The sequence below is a fragment of the Grampus griseus genome, assembly GCF_964374135.1.
Source record: "Grampus griseus genome assembly, chromosome: 6".
Classification (NCBI taxonomy): domain Eukaryota; kingdom Metazoa; phylum Chordata; class Mammalia; order Artiodactyla; family Delphinidae; genus Grampus; species Grampus griseus.
Genome location: NC_139000.1, coordinates 105,861,947 through 105,887,991, shown reverse-complemented (window position 1 = coordinate 105,887,991; position 26,045 = coordinate 105,861,947). Strand labels below are relative to the sequence as shown.

At 41.5% G+C, this 26,045-nt stretch overlaps 1 protein-coding gene across 3 annotated transcripts in view; it reads right to left on the bottom strand.

Annotated features, from left to right (window-relative positions):
* Positions 1-26,045, bottom strand: part of MSRA (methionine sulfoxide reductase A) — a 367,438-nt gene that overhangs the window by 168,789 nt on the left and 172,604 nt on the right. For all 3 annotated transcript variants that reach the window (XM_082657570.1, XM_082657568.1, XM_082657569.1), the window contains exon 3: positions 20,155-20,274. In XM_082657570.1, the coding sequence (XP_082513696.1) occupies positions 20,155-20,274 (120 nt within the window). The remainder of the gene's footprint in view (positions 1-20,154; positions 20,275-26,045) is intronic.

Below are 26,045 nucleotides of genomic sequence, written 5' to 3'. Positions count from 1 at the left end.
TACAACAAAGTGAATCAGCTACATATATACATATATTCCCATCTGATAATATCTAATTAAAGAAAGACCAAACCTCCAATGTGAAACTTGAATGTTAAGTTTTCCAGTTCACACAAGAATATATTACTTCTACAGGAATGAAAACATCTCACTCCTTCACTGTTCAAACAATACTCTACACATCTGCATTATCTTCTTTGACACTCATAACGAAACCACAAGGTAGGTGAGAGGATAATTTTTCCACGATCACATAGAGAGCAAGTGGGAGCAACAAAGCTTATAGCCTAGTCTTCTGCCTCCAAATTCCATGCTTCTGTCACTGTATCCCTGCTTCCCCACAGGTAACACTTCCCCATGGTCCACACAAGTTTATGCCTGATGCATCTAGAAAACTCAAAGAATTAACAATGCTGTTCCAACTTGACAAAAGTGATCTTGTCATCATTGGTAACATGTTTCTTTTTTCATAAATGGTTATATAACATGACATATTTCTGATTCTGCTCTAAGTTCTGTTTCTTTAAGAAAAGAAATTCCTTTGAGCCTTTATTTTCCCACTGAAAAATAGTTGACAAAGGGATATCTTACAATGAAACCATTTAAATGATTCAGAAAAACCAAGCATGGCTCACTCTGTGGTATCACTGCTTTGAGCACAATTGTGTGGATGAATTCTACCCTTTCCCATTATCTGAACACAACGTGTGGCAGCAAATTGCATTTTGTGGTAACAATGCATCTACACTGGCAAGAACTCTATTTTCAGCTGCCAATAAAGGCGATGGAGAAACATTCAAACCTGAAGACAAATGACCATGCGAGGAAACACAGAGCACCTGCGAATGCGTGTGGGGTTTGCCTTCTCTGCCTGTGCCATTGCATTCCAAGCTGCATCTTTTCCAGAAAGCTAAAGATAAGGGTCCCAAGGGGTGGGAAAAGGTTTCTGCTATAAAGTTGTGTGATAATGAAAAGAAGCTGAGTTGTACCTGGATTCTAGGAGGACAACATGAAATAATTCTATGCAATAGGTCAGCTCAGCAAGGTATCTGGAGATCCACTGAATGGCTTAGTGTAACCTGTTGAGAAGGTCAGCCCGTAGCCTTGCTCAGGAGGAATACTGGGTCACAGAGCCATACTGAAAGCCCATGATGATGAAAGAACAACTCATGGCCTTAAAATGTTTGAAGTCAGGGTTGTTTTTTAAAATTCTTTACGGTGCAGAACTTGTTTGCACGTGTATTTAATTATGCAATAGCAATCTGCAGAGATCGTACTATTTGCCGGGCACTGCTCTAGATGATGAGGCTAGGGTAGTGAATAAGACAGCTGCCGAGGTACATGGTAAACAAATAATTTGTCAGAAAAGAGAAGGATGGTGTTGCGAGAATGTACAGTGCGGGGGTGGCGGGGGGGATGGGGGGCAACCTAATCTAGGGAGTGGAGGGGGAGATGCCACAGACATGAAATATTACAGACGAGTGATGACTGGAATGAAAGAATAGTGTCTCCCCTTGTCTCTTCTACTCTTTCTAGAAAACATTTGTCAGTCACATACTCTCCCCCCAAATGTCTTGAGTGCCAATAAAAGCTATTCCGTTAGATGAGAATGAAGTGGTCCCACTTGGTTTAAAAATGAATAAACGAATTGCTTGCTGTAGTTGGAACAGTGGAAGGCAAGTACTCATATACACGTCCATCTCCTCCATTCATCCAAGATGAATTCCTTTAACACAGGAATGTCCTGCTCATCTTCAGATTTACCCATTTAGTTGCTTATTCAACAAACATTTATTAAATGGCACTAGGGTTATAAAGATAAATTAGAGGTCTTGGCCCTTAAAGAAACTCCTGCTCCAGGCATGGAGAAAAACGGTCATCGTGCTAGGGTAAGTGCAACGAGGGAAATATGCTAAGGGGGACAGGGAGATGCAGGGAGAGCTGGTCTAGCCTCGGGGCCCAGGCCTGGGGTGAGGGAAGCTTCCTGGACGAGGGAAGGCCAGTTCTCATGGTGCCTCCAAACAAAAAAATGTGCAAGTAATTTTTTTCTGGATGAAAGAATGCATGGCCCACCCACTAACAGTAATGCTGTACACGTAGAGAGCACATTCTCCCAGCGTGCTCATGAGGCCACTAAAAGGTACCCTTCTCCTTGTTTGGCAGATAAGGAAATCAGTGTTAGGAGACGCTAAACGCCTTACTCCTGGTCCCCCAGCAGATGTAAGGGACTGTCAGAACACAAACGCCTCCATCTGCTGACTTCTATTCTAATGCCCCTTTCTGTATATCTCTACTGCTTTTCAGAAAGAAAGTACATCGCTGGGGTCAGGAGCACAGTGGAAGGCAGAACACTAGGGCCCATAAAGAATCCCCAGAGATGAAATGACCAGCTCCAATCCTGTGTCGTGGAACCTGAGCCATACACTTATATACTAAGGTCGATGGAATGGTGCTAAAAACTCCTCCTCTCATAAGTACCTGACAAGCACAGACAAAACCCCCGATATCCCTACACGGCCCTATTTAGTCTCCAAATCAACTCCTTCCCTGTCTATGAGCTGCTCTCTTCAGCCACTGCAGCCTCTCCTCCCGCTGGGTCTTCACAATGAGAACCCAAACAAACTTCTCTTTGCACTGTTCCTATGAATGGCAGAGAGAGTGCCCGCGTTGTTTGGGACATAATTACGTGATTAAGCACTGCATCCTCTCCAGGAATTCTAAAGTGCCATAATCACCACAACAGGAGGGGGTGGTGGGTAAACAACGGGTAATCATTGCTGTTGTCAAGGTTTTAAACTTGAGTCCAGGACTATGTTGGTCCCCATTAAAAGGGAAGAAGCTTACTTCTTACCCCAACTATGTTCATATCAAGAAATATATATAATCAAGAATATAACGAAACACTGATTGCCCTTAATGACCTTATTATTCTTTCATTAAATGTATTATGAAAACTGGGCAATGTATTTTAGTGGGGTGTTTTTTGAGTGTCGTACATGTTTAATGTATGGTTAACCTTTGCATTTAAACATGATGGTGCTGGTAGAAGATTCCTATAACCATGTGTGGATAAAGAGACCACATGCCTTTTACTATATTGCACATATGTCAAAAGACTGTGGGGCGGGGGGCTTCCCTGGTGGCACAGTGGTTGAGAGTCCGCCTGCCGATGCAGGGGACACAGGTTCGTGCCCCGGTCTGGGAAGATCCCACATGCCGTGGAGCGGCTGGGCCCGTGAGCCATGGCCACTGAGCCTGCGTGTCTGGAGCCTGTGCTCCGCAAGGCGAGAGGCCACAACAGTGAGAGGCCCGCGTACCGAAAAAAAAAAAAAAAGACTGTGGGGTTCTTGCACCATAAGCAAAAATTAATTCTAAATGGATAACAGACCTAAATGTATATGTCAAACTATACAACTTCTAGAAAAAAATATAGGAAAATCTTTGTGAATGTGGATTAGGCAAAGATTTCTTAGATATGATGTCGTATCTAAGAGGACGATCCACAAAATAATAAATTGATAAAGTGGCCCTCATCAAAATTTAAAACTTCTACTCTTCAAAAGATACTGTTAAAAGAATGCGAAGACAAGCCACAGACTCAGAGAAAACATCTGCAAATCATACATCTGATAAAGGGCCTGTAAACATAATATATAAAGAATTCTCAAAACCCTAAAATTAGAAAATAATCCAATAAAAATGTATGAGAGATTTGAATAGACAATTCTATGAAAGATATACAGATGGCAAGTAAGAACCTTAAAAAATACTCAATATCATTTAGTCATTAGAGAAATGCACGTGAAAAGCACAAAGCTGTATCAATGCACATCTATTAGAGTGACTCAAATTGAAAAGACTGACCATACGAAGTGTTGGTGAAAATGTGGAGCAACTGGAACTCTCACACATAACCAGAAGGAATGTAAAATGGTACAACCACTTTGGAAAACAGCTTGGCAATGTTTTAAAAAGTTAAACATATACCTACCATGTGACTGAGTCATTCCATTTCTTGGTATTTATCCAAAAGAAATAAAGGTATATGTCCACACAAAGACTTAGACATGAGTGTTTATGGCAGTGTTATCTGTAATAGCCAAACTGAAAACAATCCAAATATTAACCAACAGGTGAATGGATGGTATATCTACACAATGGAATACTGTTCAGCAATGCAAAGGAACAAACCCTTGCTAAATACAAAAACCACCGAATCTCAAAACGATGGTGTTGAATAAAGGAAGCCAGACAAGTATGATAATCATATGTGTCTGATTCCGTATAAAACTCTACAAAATGCAAATTTATCTAGAAATTTGAGGAAGCAGATCAGAGGTTGGCTGGGCATGGGGGTTAGGGTGCTGGCGGCAGGGTGGCAGGGAGCAAGGGGGGATAAGGAAGGCAGGGAAGAGGAATTACAAAGGTGCATGAGACAACTTTGAGGGTGATAGATATGTTCAATATTGATTGTGGAGTTGGTTTTACAGTGTCTACAAATGTTAAAACTTATCAAAGTGTATACTTTAAATATGTATAGTCTACCGTATGTCAATTATATCACAATAGAACTGTTTCTAAAAATGTAGTATATTAAAAAAAAAAAATGACCAGCGTCCTGACCAAGTCCCTGCTATAGGCCAGCTGTCTGACAGTGGTATGTCATTAACCTTCTGGAGTTTCTACTTCCCACTGTGTAAAAAGAGATGATTCCAAAGGCCCTTCCAGCTCTGCCAATTTGGTTGAGCCATGGGTCACTCATTCCAGTGGTCATCACAGTTCGTGACGACCTCAGGACCTTTCAGTCATCCTACAGACCTGGCTGAGAGGAAGGGCCCTGAGCTGATGCCTGCCTAGAAGACCCCAGTGATGTCCCTGTCCTGCCCAAATCACCATCCAGTGTGCATCGTGATCTTCCCGGAGTCAAGAATCGACCCTGACTCCATGTGGCTGCTGCAGACCAGCCTGCACCCTTGGCCTCTCTCTTCTCTCCCCACCACCTTGTGTTTGGCCAAGTCTCCACCAGCCAGCCGCTTGGAACCGGAGCTCAGGTCTGATTCTGGAATATAGATTGGCCTCTCCTACATGCAGGACTTAATTGGGTAAACACCAGCAGGATACTTAGCCTCGGCATCAAATCAGCCACAGGTGAAAAGTGAGCAACGGCACTCCATCTCTTGTTTTCCTGAAGCAAAGGCAAAACCCTCAGTTTGTCATGACCTAATCCTAGAAGCCGCCCTGACTCACCCACACCCCCCTCACACCGGCTTGGTGGCAGCACACACTCAGAGATGGGTTTAAAGCTTCCTCTCCCTCTGAGGGCCGACTTGACCCCTACTTCCTCCATTTGACTCTCGCTTCAGTCTCTTCAACACACCGGCCTATCTATCCATTTAACTGACTTCCTAGGACCCTCTCCTTTGGCCTCTCACTTCATTCCAGGTTATTTTATTTCCTTGGACTTGATATACGAGATTGTACCCCTGGCCCATCCATCGAGGCTAAAGGTTTCTCACTGACTAGTCATCTAAACTCAGTAACCATGTATTCGAGAAGGTATCCTTCACCCCACCTGCCCTTCTCCCTCTTCACCCTGAGCACTCCAGCCATGCCCTTAGGCCTACCCACCTGTTCACTCCTGCTTGTCCAAGCAGCTCAGGCCCCGCCCGACAGCCAGCTCCCTGCTGCACCCACCTGGGCCCAACCTGCAGCAGCTTTGCCTGGCAACTCCGGCTTCAGCCCAGACAGCCAGAGTTCCAACAAACAAGTTAAAATGTATCTGGAAACGCCACAGAATAGAAAACTTTGAAAAAGATTCAATGCTGAGTTTCTGGGGGAAAAAAACCCTTAGAATCAAATATATCTTACAATTAGTTTAAACTAGGTGCACATAATTGATAATAGTTTCATTCTACAATAAGATTTTTTTGGACAGTTAAGGAAGTGGCATACTATTACACAAGGTGAACTGCCACAGGCTAACAGCTGGAGTTCTCATAAGCTACTGGACATGAGGGAAGCCCAGTTTAGCAGAGACTTAATGACACAGGTATAGTCTGAGGGCAAACAGTATACTCTAGGTATAGATATAGTTTGAGGGTGAATTTTAATAGAGGATTGGCTTCTAGAAGAGTAGCTCTTTAGTCAAAACTTATCCCTAAGTTTGAAGTCTATTTTCTAAAAAAGTAATGGTGTTACCAAGTCCAAGCTCATACCGCTCGCTGCACGACAGGTCAATAGAGAGGAATAGGACTTTATTCGGAAAGCCAGCAGACCATGAAGATGGTGGACTCAGGTCCCAAAGAAACATCTTGCCTGAATTCAGGTTTCTTTTTTACTAAAATCAGAAGGAATAAAGTCAAACATTTCCTGGTTCAGTCAGCCTCCAGAGGGGATGTGTTCATTTCTTCCTCCCTGCAGTCATTCACAGGTGGGCCTGGTCAGGATGTTTCCTGTGAGCTAAACAAAGGTATTTTAGCTGAATGCTCATTACCTGGGAGGCAGGGTTCCCAGAGATGGGCCATTTTGTATAATTTAAGCTTATAGGCAACATCTCTCTAGTGATTACCTTGTAACAGAATACAAAGGGTCTTCCCTATTACAATGTATGTGCACCTTCATGAAAACAACAACTAATCTCTCCTGCCTCCCACTGTATCTGGCACAGGGACTTTCGCAGAGCAAGTGATGAGTTTTTAAATGCCTTCAGTGGAGACCCTAACATGAGTGTGCACACCTACTAAATGTATATAAAAGTGCTGAGTGTGTAGCAGCTTAAAAATGTGCCAATTCATTCATTTCATCATCAAATGAAAAGGTTAGTACCATCAGAGTTGACTATAGCTATTGTGTACACGATTAAAGTGTCATAAAAGGAGTCACACAGAATTATTTTTTGTTTTAGTTCAATACTATTTGGTTTTAAAATGAAGGCTTCATCTTTTCTACATCTTATACTGTATTTTGAAAACCAAACCACATTCTGTAGTTCTTTTCAAGAAAGTTATCTTTCATTTTGTGCTTAGAGTAAAAATTCAGTGTTAAGAAAATTTATTTCAAATATAGTTTGCATATATATCAAATACCCAAATATTATTTCCCTTTCCAGTGCTCTGAATGTCATATGATTACAACATTCGGAAGCGACATGAAAAGGTCAGGTCTTGCAAAGACAAATGAAAGACAATAAGTCCTCGGACAAAAAACGCTTTAAAAACATACACACCGATGATGGGATTTCCTTTATTCTTACTGAATTTCATTTGTTTTTCTCCCCACCAGTGCAAATGGCTATTCCCTTCCCTTTTAGATGGTGGGCACCCTGGTTCTACCTCTGCCCAAGCGTGGTGTCATTAGGTCAACCTGATGCGTCCTTGGATTACCCAGCAGGCACTGAGGTCCCTGGCTATCCAATTCATGCAATGAATCGTCCATCTGTTGCCCTAAATTCAGGCTACGTGACCAGCACATCTGCACCTGTCGACATAGGAGCTGTCTCGCTTACGTGCTTGTGCAGCTAGCACTGTGAGGTGTTCTCCCTCTCCCCTCCTCTGCCCTAAGGAGCAAAGGAAACATTGCTGGTTCTCTATTCCATGGATCTTGGGCTACATGCAGCTTTTTCACTCCACTTTCATCACTAACCAGAATTCTGTGCCCTGTACAACTGGCCCAGGCACGGTGGCACTCAGTAGCTTTTGCTTGTTTGTCATGTGTGGTTCTTCACTTAGAAGCGGAGCTTTTATTCTGCTGCAACTGGTCCAAATTACAGAGTGAGCCTCATTCATCAATGACTCGCCTACACACAGTCGCTGATTTCTCCCATTTCTTTCCCATTTATTCTGACAGATCTTACAGTTATTGTGTCCACTTTGTCTGGGCAGTGTTTGTCTCCAGTCCAAATTTGGAAACAAACCGAAATAACGAGGTTCTATTTTTCTTTTCTGGAACTTTCGTATCTTACAGCATCTCAGGGAAACAGGTCCAGGCCCCCTTTCTGGAATTTCTGTGCTGAGGTTACCTGAGTATAACAAAGCGGAACCATGAGCAACAGAGCCCCCCATCCGCGAGGTAAGAGTGAGGCCGGCAGAGCCTAAAGCACCAATGTCAGGAACACCAGTGTGCAGAGCAAAGCTGCAAACCCAAAGAGAAAAGCCCAGGACATTTGCAAAGGCCAAGTCAGAGAATGGAAAATAAGATATACCCTGTGTGATACGTGTCACCGTACATTTGTCCAAACTCACAGAATGAACACCACCAAGAGTGAACCGTAATGCAAACTATGGAGTCTGGGTGATAGTGATGTGTCAAGGTAGGGTCATCAACTGTAACAAATGTACCATCTGGTGGAGATGGTAATAGTAGGGGAGACCACGGGACGGGGGCAGAGGGTATATGGGCAATCTCTGTACCTTCCTCTTAATTTTGCTGTGAACCTAAAACTCCTCTAAAAAATAAAGTTTATTAATTAAAAAATGTTATTGAAGAGCCCAAAACAGATAGCTTCTTCCCATGCCGACCCCACCTGCACCCCCAGTATGTGGCTTAGCCATTATATAACCCGACTCTCCAAGGTGGACAGATGGTTTTCCCTGGAGCATTTTCAAACTACCAAATACAACTCAACAAGCCTTAAACAGATTTTTTAAGGTGACAGGTTTTTTTTCTTCTGCACAAAGATACACAAGTTCAGGCACCTATGACTTTTTGTCAACCCCCCCTTCAGCAGCAAGGCAGGTTCAGGGACAGGGCCTGGGTATGACAGTAGCCAACAGTTCCTTACCTCCAGAAAGGAGGAGGGGAGGGAGGGCTTTAAAATAAATATGCTCAAGGCACCAGAACTGAAACAAAATGGATAGAGACAAGTGACTGGGAGGAACTGGAGGCTCTGGGCCTCTGATGGGAGACTCAGAACTCACACAAAAACGCTTATGCTTAGGGCTCCTGGGTACATCTTGGTGCCTGGGTATATCTCTGAGAAGGTAGAGAATAAAAGGCGCCATTCTCATGCCTTCCAGCACTTTACCTCTGGATGGTCTGCCTGACAATCCTGGGGACTTTGTAACTTCCAGTATGCAGCCTTAAAGCAGGCACAAGTGTGGAATGTGGTCAGAGAGGGGAGCTCTCCTTTAGCGTATGACGTGGTCGGGAGGTCTTCTCCTTTAGTGTATGAAGTAGCCGGGGAGGTCTTCTCCTTAAGCGTGTGATGCGGTCGGGAGGGCTTCTCCTTTGGTGCGTAGTGTGGTCGGGAGGTCTTCTCCTTAAGTGTGTGATGTGGTCGGGAGGTCTTCTCCTTAAGTGTGTGATGTGGTCGGGAGGTCTTCTCCTTTACTGCGTAGTGTGGTCGGGAGGTCCTCTCCTTAAGTGTGTGATGTGGTCGGGAGGTCTTCTCCTTAAGTGTGTGATGTGGTCGGGAGGGCTTCTCCTTTGGTGCGTAGTGTGGTCGGGAGGTCTTCTCCTTTAGTGTATGAAGTAGCCGGGGAGGTCTTCTCCTTAAGCGTGTGATGCAGTCGGGAGGTCTTCTCCTTTAGTGTGTAATGTGGTTGGGTGGTCTTCTCCTTTTCAATGTATGTTTCAGCCCAGGGTGAAGTCGTCCCTGGTCCTCAACTGCTTTCTAGACTTAGCCCCAAGGAAGCACCTCCTTGGCCTGAAGAACGAGGACAGTGTAGGGGGAGCCCCCTCCACTAATCAGAGTACCTTGGACACTGTGTTTTAATAATAGACTTCTGTGCAAAATCTTTATCTGATGAAGACATTCTAATGCTTACCAAAAGTTTCAAGACTTACTGAAACAGATGACCTCTAAGATACATCCAACGAAAAGAAAAAGAAATCCATGTTTCTATAGATCAAGTTCATCTAAATAGTTTTGGACCACCAGACATTTTTTAATAAACCATTTTCTAAAATCTAGTTTATTCCTACAAGAACTTCATTGCTTAATTTAATATCTTTTGAAGTATCCTAAAATGCTCAAGAAAGGCATGTGAAAATGCATTTATTGGAAATGCATTAAGAAAAAGCTGAGAAGGACACAGTCTGAAATACAAACTCTGTCTTCTTCAAAAGAAATGCCATCAGACGAGACGGCTGGGACCTCTAACTAGTGGGTGACACTCCGAGTAACTTTCTGCTCCAGAGGGCTTTGTACCCTTGTAAGTGGAGGCGACAATGCTGCCCTATTTCACAGGCCTGTGACAAAGCTCAGCCTCTGGAAATGTTTTGTAGATTTTATAAACCAGCAATTAATATAAGCTACTATTATAATAATATTTGTTGAGAGTTTTGTGTTATAAACTGTTCTAAACCTAAGATGGGCAACATGTAAGTCACCAGTTCTTATGACTTTCTAGGACTATTGTAATTATAATGGTAGTGGAGTAGAAAAGCAATGTATCCTTAACCACAGGAAAGAAGAAGAAACACAGAGAAGGGAAGGAGAAGTGGAGAGAGAATATGACAAGAAGAAGAGGAAGGAGACAGCTACAAGTAAGAGGGCCCGACTCTCTTGTGGGTAAGCATCCTCCTCAGGAAGCTTCTGCCCCAGAGACAGGGCACTGGCTCCCATGTGCAAAGCCTGAAGAGGCTGAGGTCAGCTCTTTCCCTCGGCGTCCCCAACAGACCCTGCAATTCCACGCATTAGAGCCCAGGATTTATTAAGCAAAGCCTGGCCCACAGCTGAGAGGACTCAGTGGCCTGTGACTGATTCGCATGCTGATGAGGCCCCAGCAAATCTGAGGCAGGCCTGGCACACAGCAGTGACCTCTTCGGAAGCTGCTCCGTTCCTACTGGGTGATTCGCTCACATGATGGGCGACTGTGTTTTCATACGAGTCCCTTGCAGTTTTAACTTGGCAGATGGGACAGCAATTGACCCAGATATTTATTTTTAATGTAACTTAGACAAGAAAGAAAGAAAGAAAGAAAGAAAAAGAAAGAAAGAAAAGGAAAGAAAGAAAGAAAGAAAGAAAGAAAGAAAGAAAGAAAGAAAGAAAGAAAGAAAGAAAGAAAGAAGGAAAGAAAAAAAGAAAGGAGGAAAGGAAAAAGAAATAAATAAAACTAATTCTCAGGCTTTAAAAATTGCCAGTCATTATGAAGTAATTAAGACCCAAAGTATCACATAAAATTCCTAGAGAAGCTCAACCCCCTATAAGGTTTTTTTCTCATATTACATTATGGCTCCATTATATGTGATTTGAAAATATCAGTGTAGGCACATTCATCAATTGCTTTTGCAATTATGTTTTAAGAACTGCTTGCTATAGCAAATTCCTCTTCACATCACTCCTAAATCCTTGAGAATATAATCCCGAAACAATGAAAGAACAACTTATTTCTAGCACTGGATGAGTATAAGGAATGTTTTTATTATTGTTCCTTTTCATTTAATTGGACTATTCAAATTTTACCATCAGATATGCTGAAATATTGACACATTTAACTACTTAGAGTCTGTCAGTCTGTTGATCTTTGACCACTACACCTGTTCCCAGCAGCGAATTAAGCTGCTCAAGGAGAGAGGTGACAGAACAACTAAACAACCCAGAGAAAACGAAAACATCAAGGACATATGAAGAATATACTGAACATGCAATATCTTCAGAGACTCCACAAAGAATCAAAATTCATTTGCCACCTCTCCTCTTAAACGACAAACAACAGACACTGACATACTGGAGTCTTTGGCTGCTAAACCCGACAGGGAAGGAAAGGCATGAATGCTTCCTTCACCACCTGAGGAGGGAGGTCTTGTGCTGCCTCATGTTTTGGTGTTTGCCAGCTGTCAGCCCTTTGAAGCTATAGAAATATCTTCTTCCTCCTCTGTGATGTCTAATGCTGTATTGAATTATTGTAGCAAACTCAAAACATCTCTAGCAAAGGGCGCGCATGTCTATTTTGTTTCAGCTTTGGGAACTTTGGACAGCCCATTAGCACGGTGGTTCCACGGCTGTGTGAGCACGAGAGATCACGTGATTTTGTCAAGCCTCTGCACAAGTACAGGTGCTCCGGGGTTCTAGAATCCAGGCATGAAGGGCATACTGGTGAAGACCAAAAGCTGCTCTGAGCTCAGTAAGACTGCATGAATGTGTCTTTCATTTTCACAACGTCATCTCCCTTGCAGACTGAAAATCCGAAGTAGCTGTGAGAGAGATGGTTACTCAGACCTTCAGCACCTGCCTGGTGGACAAATCGATTTGCAGACTGTTCCCAACTCTGCAGGCCCCACGGCCCACAGCCCAGGCTGGAAACCAGATCTGCAGAAGCTCTGAAAGAGGGCAAGGCAACAACACCTGCTGGTCGAATGATTTCCTTTCTGGCTCCAAGGTCAGGAGAAACGAGAGATGCCAGCACACTGGTTAACATGAGAGGCTCCAGCACGCTCTGCTGTCACACCCTCAGCTCGGCTCCCGGCTATAGCACACAGCACTGAGAGCATCCAGCAGACACAAGAACTATTAAAAAACCCCAGGGCTTCCCCGATGGCGCAGTGGTTGAGAGTCCGCCTGCTGATGCAGGGGACACGGGTTCATACCCCAGTCCGGGAAGATGCCACATGCTGCGGAGCGGCTGGGCCCGTGAGCCATGGCCGCTGAGCCTGTGTGTCTGGAGCCTGTGCTCCGCAACCGGAGAGGCCACAAGAGTGAGAGGCCCGCGTACCGTAAAAAAAAATAAATTTAAAAAATATTTTAAAAAATTAAAAACCCCGGTACTCAATTAAAAAAAAAAAATCCAGCCTAACTGAAATGATAATTGATCTCTCAAAATCTTAATTCAAACTCAACAGCCACCTCCACTCTGAATTCTTTTTTTTTTTTATTTTTTGCGGCACGCAGGCCTCTCACTGTTGTGACCTCTCCCGCTGCGGAGCACAGGCTCCGGACGCACAGGCTCAGCGGCCATGGCTCACGGGCCCAGCCGCTCCGCGGCATGTGGGGTCTTCCCGGCCCGGGGCACGAACCCACGTCCCCTGCATTGGCAGGCGGACTCTCAACCACTGCGCCACCAGGGAAGCCCCACTCTGAATTCTTGATCGCCATCCTCACTTAAAAGGGCATGATGCGTGGAGAAGTTGTATTTGGTCCTAGAACCCAGGTTATAACTAGGAGTCACAGGACCCCTGACCTTGGAGCTTGCTTTCTGCCTGGTGGTTTGAGAGAGGTAAGCATTTTCACCCTGCCTGCTACAAGTTCAAGGTTAATTTTATGTCTAATATAAGAGGAGCAAAAAGTGATCAAATTGCTTATAGCAAGAACTGAACACCAGAATTCTGGCATCTTCAGTGATACGTCAATAACTTAGTAATTTACCTTGACTGACATTGAAAAGAGTACAATAGGACTTACTATGCACTAAAGAGAGATTTAATGTAGTCTGCAAGGAATTTAGAAAGAGTTTTACATTGCTTGGTAAAATCTGCTAATAACAGAACTCATCACTACTTTGAAAAAGAATGGGGTCATTAATCTCATGCAAGATACATAGACATGCACATCCACCCAAACACTTCAGAAATTGTCAAACTAAAAAAGTATATTGAGTTTTTTTATATTAGTGGGGAAATTATTCAATGCTTTGTTAGAGCTCTGAAGCATCGAGGAAATAAGGATTTGCATTTGGAGAGGGTGGTGGATATGACCTATTGAGAACACAGAAGAGAAAAGGAAGAAAACGGCTTCGGCTTGTTGCGCTGCGTGCACGTTCTGTGGGCTGAGCCCAGCCAGGCCCCTGCCAAGCGACGCTTCCTGACCCATCATTTTATCTTTAATATACCCAAGAGCTAGAGTGATAGAAAGCTTATGTCCTGGATTTCCTACTCCCAATATGAAATAATTTTATTTTCAAATAAGAACCTTACCACAACCCTATGGGCTTCATAAAGCAGCGCTGTCCCCATTTTACAAGAGAGGCAACTGAGTCCAAAGAGTGGTACAGCCTCGGCATGGACACCACCAGAAGGTGACAGGAGCCTCCCACTCTGCTCCTCCCAAGCCCTGGCTCCAGCTCGGGACTTCTACCAAACACGTTGCATGAATCCACCAGAGTATTCTGTTGATAAAGAAAAGCGTCTGGGCCTCAGCTTTTCTATGGTGACTGCATAAATCTCTCTTATGAGAGAAAGTTGTACAGTCCCTTTCATGCTTCTGGTTTTGGTGCCACTTGGCTGTGCAGATTTCTAAAAGCTTTTGAATAGACTGATAAACATGGAATTGTTCTGAACATCTGTAAGCAAAATACGAAAAGATATTACCCAGTGAATGAACATCCTGGGTTTTCTTGCCAGAAATGGGGTTATTTGTGTATTAGGCTAATGCACTGAAATTAACCCAGAATGCTTATCCATTGCAGAATGTCTTTTCATATTTTCATCTGTGTAGTCGTTATTATAAAATGTAAGAATAATTCTCTATCAGGGTATTCAAGAAACTGAATAGCTCAATTACTTCTAAAATCAACGTAGGAAAGCAACAGCATGCCATTTAATCAGTTGGTTTGCATAACAAACGTGTAGTTTGTGTGAGAGAGTGTGTGTGTGTGTGTGTGTGTGTGTGTGTGTGTGTGTCTAAAGCCAGGGTCAGCACAACTCTTTAAATGTGAAAGATCAAGCTTTCATTTAACTACAGAGAAAGAATTCTGGAAGACAGGTACTAGCATTTTTCAACTTGGTATCACATACAATGATATGAAGTACTTAGTACAATGTCTTGTATGCAGTACATTCCCAATCAATGGTGAATTTAATTCATCAAGAAAGCCTACACGAAATTTAGGCTCTTCCTGGCTGTTCCCTTCTAGGTTTTTATGGGTTCTCCAGTGCCAGGCATACACTGAGCTGTTAAGGAATACCTTGTGAATGAATGAATCCTTAGAAATCATTTCAGGAACAGAATGATGGCCACTAAGACTTAAATTACTTCTCAGCACATGTCTTAGAGACAGATCTGAGACACAACAAGAAACAGTAGCCAAACAGTGGCTGTGAGCAATGCTACCCTGCGTCCAAGCTGAGACTGGGTTCTTGGTGCAGGAGCTGGTGATGGGCAGCTCTCAGAGGACTCAGAATTCAGGCCTAAAATACCTGAGAGATGCAAGTTTCTCAGGCTGTGAGCTCCAGCACTAATTGATGAATCTGAGGAAAGGAAGTTTAAGTGCCTATTATAGGAGGGTGGTCACTTTTAAAACAGGTTTAAATGAAATGATGGACATGTGAGGGACGGAGTCTCTAGGGAAACGCAAGGAGGCAATCACAGACTTTGGAAAATCATGGCAGTCAGGCTTCTGACTCTCAGCTCTGAAGGCCAAATTCCATTTCTACACTGAATGTAACCCACGGTTAATTGAATATGGAGAGAATGACCTGTGTAGACTAAACTCACAATAGACTGAGATATACTTCTCAGAATAGCATTTCATTGAATTTGAAATGAGAAGTAGAACTGTCTGGCTGACCTGGTCTCCTTGCATTCTCTTCCTGTAAATAATCTCCACGGGAGGACAAAAGACGAGAAGTTTCTACAGAGTGTGTATCAGAACAAGACGAGTTAGTGATAGAACCTAAAAGTGTCATGGTGTCAGGCTCTGGGAGTCTGTCCAGCAGCCAAACCTTACAGAGCAACCCGGGGGGGGGTGCCAGCAGGACCTCCCCTTTCCCAGGCCGGCCTGGCAGACCTGGCTGACCAGCCTCCCTGCTAAGGTTCTCTTCTTTTCCTTTTACATACATCAGGGCATTCCGTCAGGTTACTCTGAGGTCCCAAAGACCCAAAAGCCAAGCTCTCTTCTAAGTGATTGCCTGTCTTGGCTCTGATGCATTACAGGCTTATTTTATACTTCATTCCCAAAAGGCAACTTTGCAAATGCTTCAGGAACTGTTTTCCCCATGGATCTTCTACATGTGTTAGGCTCTAGACTCACACAGATCACCCAGCATGTAACAGACCCCTTGGTGAGCCGTTAATAAATGTCACCGTGGGGTCCACCTCCTCTCCTGGCTGTTACTAGAAGTCATATGTCTTTTCCACGTGCCGAAGCACAACTCCAATCGCTGGCCCATCTGGAGCCACACAGAAACACCATTCAGACATTGATATGCAGCCTGTCTGGACACACACCTGCTTTCACATTCACATGCATACCCGCTAGCAAGCAGGCATGACCAACTTCAGCCAATGGCTCTGGTTCCATGGCTTGTGATCACCAATCTGTTCGCCAAGACAATACTTGTGGAAGCTCTGACACAAGCTCTGACTCTAGAAGCATCTCCCAGATGATCGGTCAGGGTAGAAGGGAGTGGTAAAGCTAGCCCAGTGGGTTTTGAGAACCCCTTCCTGAGTGCTAGCCCTATAATTCTGGCACCTGCCCCCAAAAAACCCAATGGCACCTCAGGCTCAGGCGTCCTGCTCTGTGAGAGAAGACAGTTGCCACACAATCCAGGTCCTTGGGCTTCTTTTCTTGAAGGAAGGCAAGAAGGAAGGAAGAAAGGAAAACCTTTACAAAAGACTCCTGGTTGTGACCAAAGTTTTACAAGCTTAATTGCAAACACAAGAGTAAGCAATTTGGAAATTAATGCAAATACTGGAGCACAGACTAGTATTTCTCTCACATGAAACCTCAGCAACGATTATACATCTTAGCAGAGCCTGGGTTTTTCTTTCTTGCAAGGCAGACCCCTCCAGGGCTGACTTGTTCAACAAGGCTTTGAGCACCTGAGGCCCCAGTAGGGAGGCTTAACCAGTATAACCTGCTTTCTGTCTCCCCCATCCCTCTCCTTGGTCAAAAATCTTTAATTAGCTGGGGACCTTGTTTGTTCTCCTTCCCTGCTATTCCCAGGGATCTGAAGGCTCCACCACTTCTGTGCTAGAGAGCCCTTTCTATCACAGCTTCTGTCTGCCTTTTTGTTTTTCCCTTTCATGATCAGAACAAAAAAAAAAGCCTGGGGAAAGAAATCATCTCTCCTTCTGAGTCTGGATAAGACCCTATAACTATCTTTTTCCAATCAGGAACAAGTTTCCATGACAACCATGCTTCCGGATGCCACCGCTAACTTAGCAGGTAGTGCTCACATCAAATAGAGAGTTCTTTACCAACCTCCGTGGTTTCTGTACTTCACTGTTGCTACAGGCCTCTAACGCACCAGATGTCTGCATGAACTGTATCTTAAAAGGGTTTTTTCCTTTTTCCTTTTAAACATCAGAAAGACCCAAAAAAACTGCTTGGTATTTTCCTTACAGTAATCATTAAAAAGCATACCGATAGATTCAAAAGTACACATGAAAGAGAATATGTGGAGGAGGGAAGCATAAATAGGTGGATGGAGAATGGCTGGGCCGTGATGACAGCTGGGTGACTTACACCACAGTCAGTGGCATAAGTTTTGAGCTGAGAGCTAATGAGATCGGGAGATATGACCTCAGGTAAGTTACTTATTCTCTCTGAGCCTCAACACTCCCTCTGTAAAAAAGCAGAAACTGAGGCCCTTCATGGGGCTGTCTGAAAGATTAGATGGAAAAAAGCAAAGATGCAAAAAGTGCTTGTTACAGTGTCTGGCACATAGTAGGAGTTCAACAAAGGGCAATTATCATGTTGTTCTTGTTAGGGTGAAGAACTGAATTGAAGAGAGTCTGAGCAAACCAGCAACCACGATATTCTAATTGATGATTAACATTTTGCTGGTAGACAGTAACAGTATAAGCAGTAGATATCTGGAGGTTTTCTTAGCAACTTTTTGTCTTAGGCTATTAAGTCATGTCTGCAATTACAGGAAGGAATCTATTCATTTCCATTCCTAAGATTTAAGAGGATACACCTGGGCAATCTCCAGGGTTCATCTGAATCTCTCTATTTATAGTTCTGCATAAGCATTTGTTTAATTTTGAAACAGAAGGAGAGGAAAAAAATGGATTAACCATTAACGTATTTTGTTCGATATTCCACATTCTCAACACCGATCAGAATTATTTCAATTCTTCTCCAGAAGCAAGAAAAAGAAGAATATGTATACTTTCATGATATTTTCATTGTTGCACAGTTCAAATTTCATTTAAAAATCAGAATTCATACTGTAGCAAACAAATCGACACGCTCATTATTGAACAAACTCCCAAACTCCAATTCCCCCCCGCCACCTACATTCGCAGTGCCCTCAAAGAGCTGAGAGGGCCCTCCACAAATAACGCCAATGCAAACCTTTATTTTTAAACGATAAGACTATTTACATATTTTTTTAAAATCCCATTTCTGTCAATGTGGTGTGGGCTGTATATTAGATAAACTCTCCCTATTAAGAACTCTTAAGATAGTAAATAAAATATTCTTTTAAAAAATGTATTTTACAGTATGGATGTGCCTCAAGAAATTCAAAACAGAACTATCATACGATCCAGCAACCTCTCTTCTGGGTATACACACAAAGGAAGTGAAATCCGTATCTTAAAGAGACATCTGTGCTCCCAAGTGCACTGCAGCATAATTCACAATAGCCAAGGTATGAAACAACTTAAATGTCCATCAATGAAGGGATAAAGAAGATGTGGCACATACACACGGAACACTATTCAGCCTAAAAAAATGAAGGAAATTCTGCCATTTGCAACAACATGAGTGAGCCTGTAGGACACTATGCTAAGTGAAATAAACTAGACACAGAAAAAGAATACTGCACCATCTCACTTATAAGTGGAGTCTAAAAAAATCGAACTCACAGAAGCAGAGAGTAGAATGGTGGTTACCAGGGAAATGGGGAGATGTTGGTCAAAGGGTACAAACGTTTATTTATGTAAGATGAATTAGCTGTAGAGATACAAGGTACACAGCATGGTGACTGTACTTAGTAATACTGTATTGTATACTTGGAATTTGCTAAGAGAGTAGATCAAAGGTGCTCTCACCACACAAAAAAAGTACATGAGGAGATTGGTATGTTAATTAGCTTAACTATTAGTAATTGTTTCACTATGTATATCAAAGTATCATGTTGTACACCTTAAATATATACCATTTTTATATTTAAAATGAAAAAAAATTTTTAAGAGAAAAATAATGTGTTTTAAATGCAACCAGAGCTGGCAGAAAGATAAAAGGAAATCCTTGAAGGCCAGAAATAACAAAACAAAACGAATTCCAGAAAGGTTATCTGGTAATTGAGCTAGAATTTGCCATGGAGCCAACTGCCTATCCCGGTCAGCAAATATTTTTCTGTAAAGGGCCAGATCATAAACATTTTAGGTTTCACAGGCCATACTGTCTCAGATGCATCCACTCAACTGCAACTGTGGCATGAAAACATTCACAGATAACATAAATAAATAGTCATGTCTGTGTTTAAAAAAAAAAACTTTATATAAACAGGCAGCAGGCAGGATTTAGCCTGCAAGCCACAGTTTGACAATCCCTTCATTATAGCCTGATTTTTAGTGTCTTTCCCTCAAGAAAACAAGTCTGGTATATGACATATTTGTCCCAGGTGATAGAGTGATGTGGTGATGGTCCCAATTTCTTCACATCTCCCTGTACACCTGCCTTTGGGAAGTCCCTCCCACACAGATTCTGGGCTAGACCATGTGACCTGCTTTGGTCAATGGGACCAATAGTGAATGTGACTCAGAGACTTGAAAAGTACTAGCAGAATGGTGCTTGCCCTCTCTTACTGCTCCTAATCTCTGCATCCGCCATCACATGAATTCACCCAGGCCAGTGTATGAAGACATACGTTCCATCATCCCCATTACCCCAGGCAAGAGGAAGTGACAGCCAGCAGCAACTGCCAGATGTATGGGCGAAGCCATCAAAGACCAACTAGCCCCTAGGCAACCCACCAGTTGACTGGAATCACATGAATGAACCCAGATGAAACCAGCAGAAGAACCACCAGGCTGAGCTTAGTCTAAATTGCTGACCCACAGAATCATAAGGTAACAAATGATTGTTTTAGCGATTAAGTTTCAGGGTGATTTTTCTGCAACAAACGCTAAATGACACATTCCGTAGGAAGTCTATTATCTTCTAAAAATATGAAGTGAAAGGCCAGCAAGTATATTTATAGAAACAGGCAAGAGAAGACTGAGAAAACACACAAAAAAATTATTTCCATTTTAAAGATCCTGTCATCCGCCAGCAGGGACAAGTCCGTCCTTGTTCCTTATATGATAGAGCAAATTCTTCCTACCTGAGCAGACTTCCTCATAAGTAGGATTGGGAGTGTAGCCTCCTGCATAACCAACTTGAGTTGAATATACTCCTTTCAGGGTCCAGAATTTCCTTTCAGCTCCCCAGAAACAGCCCATTCCTAAGAAAAAATACGATACTGGTTAGTCCTTTGTCAAAAACAAGGTGGTCATTGCATATCAGAAGCCCTGTTACACTAGAAAAGAGAAGTTGTTCCTGTCATCTGGTAATAAAAAATGACTAAGATTTTATGTTTTAAAGAAGTAGAGTTTTTAACATTTAAAAAGAATTTTATTTAAGGTTATTTTAACAGAATGTCTCTTTGCTTTAGTTGTGCAAAAACTTAGAAAGCCTCAAATTTTAATGGAGTTAGTAAAGCTCTACCTTTTGAAATAACGCAGCAAAAGGATAACTGCATTTGATGAATGATTTCAACACTCAGTTCATTATGGACTTGTCAAAACATAGTAAGTTGTAGGAATAGCAGAAATTTATTTAATGATCAGCATCCTGGTCGTGCTTTCTTTAAAAATTCTAACAAAGGAAGGTAACACTAAATTACTGATTTAAATGGGAAAACTTCCCCAAATCAAAACAGATTGACACAGTATTTGATTAACGATTTCACATGTGTTCAGTTTTTTTAAATTTTTTAAGTCATTAGAAACTTTCATGTGATAAATCACTGCTCACCAAAAAGAACCTTTTTCTGAGTTCGAGTACTGAACATAATGAATAAGGAAAGAGAGACAGGGGAAGGCAGGGAAAGAGGGAACAACAAATAAAGAAACTCACAAAAATGGCATTCCATTCAACTAACAAACATTGGGCTCACACCAGTGGTTAGTTATTGGATTTCTTTGAACATATAATGAAAACTAAGAACCATCTCCCAAGGATGCACATACTTACACACATCTAAAATGCTGCATTACTTTTCCTGGGCTCCAAATAAAGAATCTTCATTTTTCTACCATGAGTTTCTAAACTGTCCACAACTGCTATTCTGTGGTCAATTCCTAGATGTAAACAAGATTACTGCCTCACTCAAGTTTTACATGGCTTTATTAAGTCATATATCATTAAGATCGTGGGTAGAACAACAGCTGGCAAATTAATATATTCCTCCTACTTTAACAATCACTAGATTTGCTAGATTCGATGACTAAAAGAAAAATTAGAGCTAAAAGAAAAATTAGATAGAAGTTTACTGAAATTCCTGACACCTGTTAATATACTACTTTAAGAATTCAGAGCAACAACCAAAAAGAAATGTGCATGACGTTATACATTATAAAAAATATATTTGCTCAACTGTGATGGGAAACATACTAACCAAAAGTAGGTTAACAGTTAAAAAATATGATAGAGCCAAATGATGAAGTTTAATGCAGTAAAAAAATTACTCTTGTGATAACAATGCAATATGGAAATATGTATATAATTATATCATAATTACCTAAGGCTAAGTTTAAAAGGGAAAATCACAGTTATATGCATGTTTTTATTACAAAACTATGAAAATAATTCATACCAAAACAGACTAGAAAGAAATATATAAAATCATAATCATGATTATATTGCAGCGGTGAGAATATACAAATATATTTTTCAAGTTTGTATGTAATAGATTTACATTACTTTATTTTATTATTTTTTTCAGAAGCTAGGAATAGATTTTTTTTTTTTTTTTGGCTGTGTTGGGTCTTCATTGCTGCGCGCGGGCTTTCTCTAGTTGAGGCGAGCGGGGGCTACTCTTCATTGTGGTGCACAGGCTTCTCATTGCGGTGGCTTCTCTTATTGCAGAGCATGGGCTCTAGGCGTGCAGGCTTCAGTAGTTGTGGCACGTGAGCTCAGTAGTTGTGGCTCGCGGGCTCTAGAGCACAGGCTCAGTAGTTGTGGTGCACAGGATGAGTTGCACTGCGGCATGTGGGATCTTCCTGGAACAGGGCTCGAACCTGTGTCCCCTGCATCGGCAGGTGGACTCTCAACCACTGCACCACCAAGGAAGCCCAAATACATACATTTTTTTAAGGGAAAGAAAAAAATTCAAGGAAAAACATAAGCATATGCATTGTTCAAGTTATACATCACTAGATACCATTTTTCCTGTTTACAAGTGAATTGTTTGCTGCTAGTGAATAAATATTTACTGAGTATTTACTAAAATTGACTATCCTCAAGTCTCTGAAACAAGGATTCACTGCTAATTTTACTTCCCTGCATTCCTGGGATGAGGGAATTATATTAGTCAAGGTTCTCCAAAGAAACAGAACCAACAGGATTTATACAAATATATATATACAGAGAGATTCATTATGATGAATTGGCTCCCACAGTTATGGAGGCTGAGGAGTCCCATGAGCTACAGTCTGCAAGCTGGAGGCCCAGGAAAGGTGGTACTATAATTCTAGTCCAAACCTGAAAGCCTGAGAACCAATGATGTGAATCCCAGTCTAAGTCTGAAGGCCTGATAACCAGGAGCACTGACGCTCAAGGACAGGAGGAGACGGGTGTCCCAGCTCAAGCAAAGAGAGTGAATTCACCCTCCCTCTGCCATTTGGTTCTGTGCAGACTCTCAGTGGTTTGGATGATGCCCACCCGCACTGGTGAGGTTGATCTACTCAGTGTACTGATTCAAATGCTAATCTCTTCCAGAAACGCTCACAGACACACCCAGAAATGATGTTTTACCAGCTTTCTGGGCATCCCTTGGCCAAGTCAAGTCGACACATAAAATTAACCATCACAGGAATGATGACAGGGAATCTCTGGAGAAGGACAGGTAGAAAAGGAGCTGGGCAGCATTACCAAACATAAAAGACCACAAAGGTATCCAGGAGCCGTGCGGTGTGCCAAGCTGAGGCACCGTAGCCCCTGAAGTTCAGAAACTGAGGAGTTCACCGAATAAAATATTTCTGTATCTCACAGCGACTAACAGTGATGGTACCGAAGAGTACTGCACGCCTTCAGTATTCTCCACACATGGTATATAACAGGCTATTTTAGCAACCAGCCTTTCCTGACCATTGTCTATAGTACCACACAGACGGCCCCAGAGTCTATATCTTTTACATCTTCACTACATCCTCGTGATGTAAAACTTAAAATGACCAAACAAAAATTTATTGCAGGTAGAGAGATATTTAACCCCCTTTTATGTTTAATAAGGATCAAGATAAGACCTCTGATAGCAGGGAGAATGAACTAGCTCCAGCTGGACAAAGGTCTCCAAGGGGGGCCATGGGTGGCTGAAATAATCCTCCAGGGAACTGTTATATAACCAATGTCAAAATTTTTAGAAAGGTACTTAACTTAGGATAAGCAGAAGTTCTAAGAATAAAACTCCTCGTTGAAGCAATCAGATGTTTTATCTAGTGGCTTCCAGTATAACCTAAGCATTCTTTTATTTGGCTTCAAGTGTGTGTGTGGTTTAAACAAAGCAAGGTTTATTAATGGCAGAATTTCTCAGAATTTACAGTAGTCTAGTAAACAACATGAATATCATCAAAGAAGATGTAGTGTGCACTATTTTATTTAAAATATTTTAACCTTTTATTATAAAGTAAAACAGATACAGAAAAACCACATAAAACAGATGCAAAATTCAACGCCTGTCATTACTCAAATGGCCTACTAACCACCACCCAGGTCAAGATTTAGAACTTTGCCACCCACCCCAGAAATCCCTCCTTGTATTACACCCCAGTCACAACTCCCTTCCTCCCCCCAAAACTAACCACTGTCTGAATTTTATAGTATTCACTTCCTTATGTTTCTTTATATTTTTATCACTCAAGTTATCTATTCTGATACTATACTTTGGTCTTGCTCATTTAAAAAAATCTGATTATGTCTTTAAAGTTCTTTCAATTGACAGGTTCCCTCTCCATTCCTTCCCTTTTAATTTATCTATTGAAGAAAACATGAGCCACTTGACCTGCAGAATTTCCCACAGTGTGGATTTTGCCAATTGCATTCTTGTGGTGCAATTCAACTTGTTCCTCTATCCTCAATATTTCCTGCAAATTTGCTGCTGGATCCAGAGGCGTGATCAACCTCAGATTTCATCCTTTAGGCAAAACTATAGGTGGTACTATGTAATTTTTTAAACTTTTTAAAAGATTTTTTCCAGCTTTATTGGTATATAATTGACATGACATTTATAACGTCATCACATATTTGACACACATATATACTGTGAAATAATTAAAACAATAAGGTTAGTTAACACATTTATCACCTCACACAATTACAATCTTTTTGTAGTGAGAATATTTAAAATCTACTCTCTTGGTAACTGTCAACTATAAAGTACAGTATCATTAACTATAGTCACCATGATGAATATTAGATCCCCAGAACTTACTCATCTTATAACTGGAAGTTTGTAAACAATTCCCCCAACAACCTCTGGAAACCACCATACTACTCTCTGTTCTATGAATTTGTCTGGTTTTTTTAGCTTCTAATGTAAGTGAAATTATACAGTATTTGTCTTTCTCTGTATGACTTATTTCGTTTAGGATAATGCCCTAAAGGTCTACCCACATTGTCACAAATAACAGAATTCCTTTGTTTTTTATGGCTAATATTACATTATGTATGTGTATATATATATATATACACACACACACATACATATATATATTTATATACACATCAATAGCACACCATCCTTATCCATTAGTCTGTTAATAGCCACTTAGGTTGTTTCCATCATTAGGTTGGCTATGGCTGATAATGCTGGAATGACCACAGGAGTGCAGATATCTCTTCGAGATACTGATTTCATTTCCTTTGGATATATACCCAGAAGTGGGATTGCTTGATTATTCGGTAGTTCTATTTCTAATTTCTGAGGAACCTCCATTCTGTTTTCCATAATGGCTTTACCTACTTACATTCCCACCAACAGTGCATTAGGGTTCTCTTTTCTCCACATCCTTGCCATCCTTGTTATCTTTTGCCTTTTCAGCAGGAGCCATTCTAACAGATGTGAAGTGATATCTCATTGTGGGTTTGATTTGCATTTCCCTGATGATCAGTGATGTTGAGCATCTTTTCATGTACTTGACCATTTGTAAGTCTTCTTAGAAAAATGTCTATTCAGGTCCTCTGCCATTTTCAATCAGATAATTTGGAGGGGTTTTTTTTGAGGGAGGGTTATTGAATTGTATGTGTTCCCTATATATTTTGGATATTAACCCCTTATCTGATACATGGTTTGCAAATATTTTCTCCATTCCATTGCTTCTTCATTCTGCTGTTTCCGTGCCTGTGCATAAGCTTTTTAGTTTGATGTAATGTCACTTGTTTATTTTTGCTTTGTTGCTTGTGCTTTTGGTGTCATATCCAAAATATCATTGCCAAGGCCAATGTCAAGGAATTTTTTTTCTCTGTTTCCTTCTAGGAGTTCTATGGTTTCAGATCTTTACATTCAAGTCGTCAATTCATTTCAAGTTAATTTTTGTGAGTGGTGTGAGATGGGGTCCATTTTTTTGTATGTGAATATCCATTTCTCTCGACATCATTTATTTAATAGACTTTTCCCCACTGAGTATTCTTGGCTCCATTGTCAAGTGTTAGTTGACCATATATGCATGAGCTTATTTTCGGGCTCTCTTTTCTTCTCTTCTCTTCTATTCTATTCTATTCTATTTCATTGGTCTATGTGTCTGTTTTTATTGCAGTAACATATTGTTTTGATTACTATAGTTTTGTAGTATAATTTGAAATCAGGAAGTGTGATGCCTTCAGCTTTGTTCTTCTTTCTCAAAATTGATTTGGCTCTTTGGGATCTTTTTTGGTTCCATACACATTTTAGGATTATTTTTTCTATTTCTGTAAAAAATGCCATTGGAATTCTGATACTGGGTTTGATGTGGAATT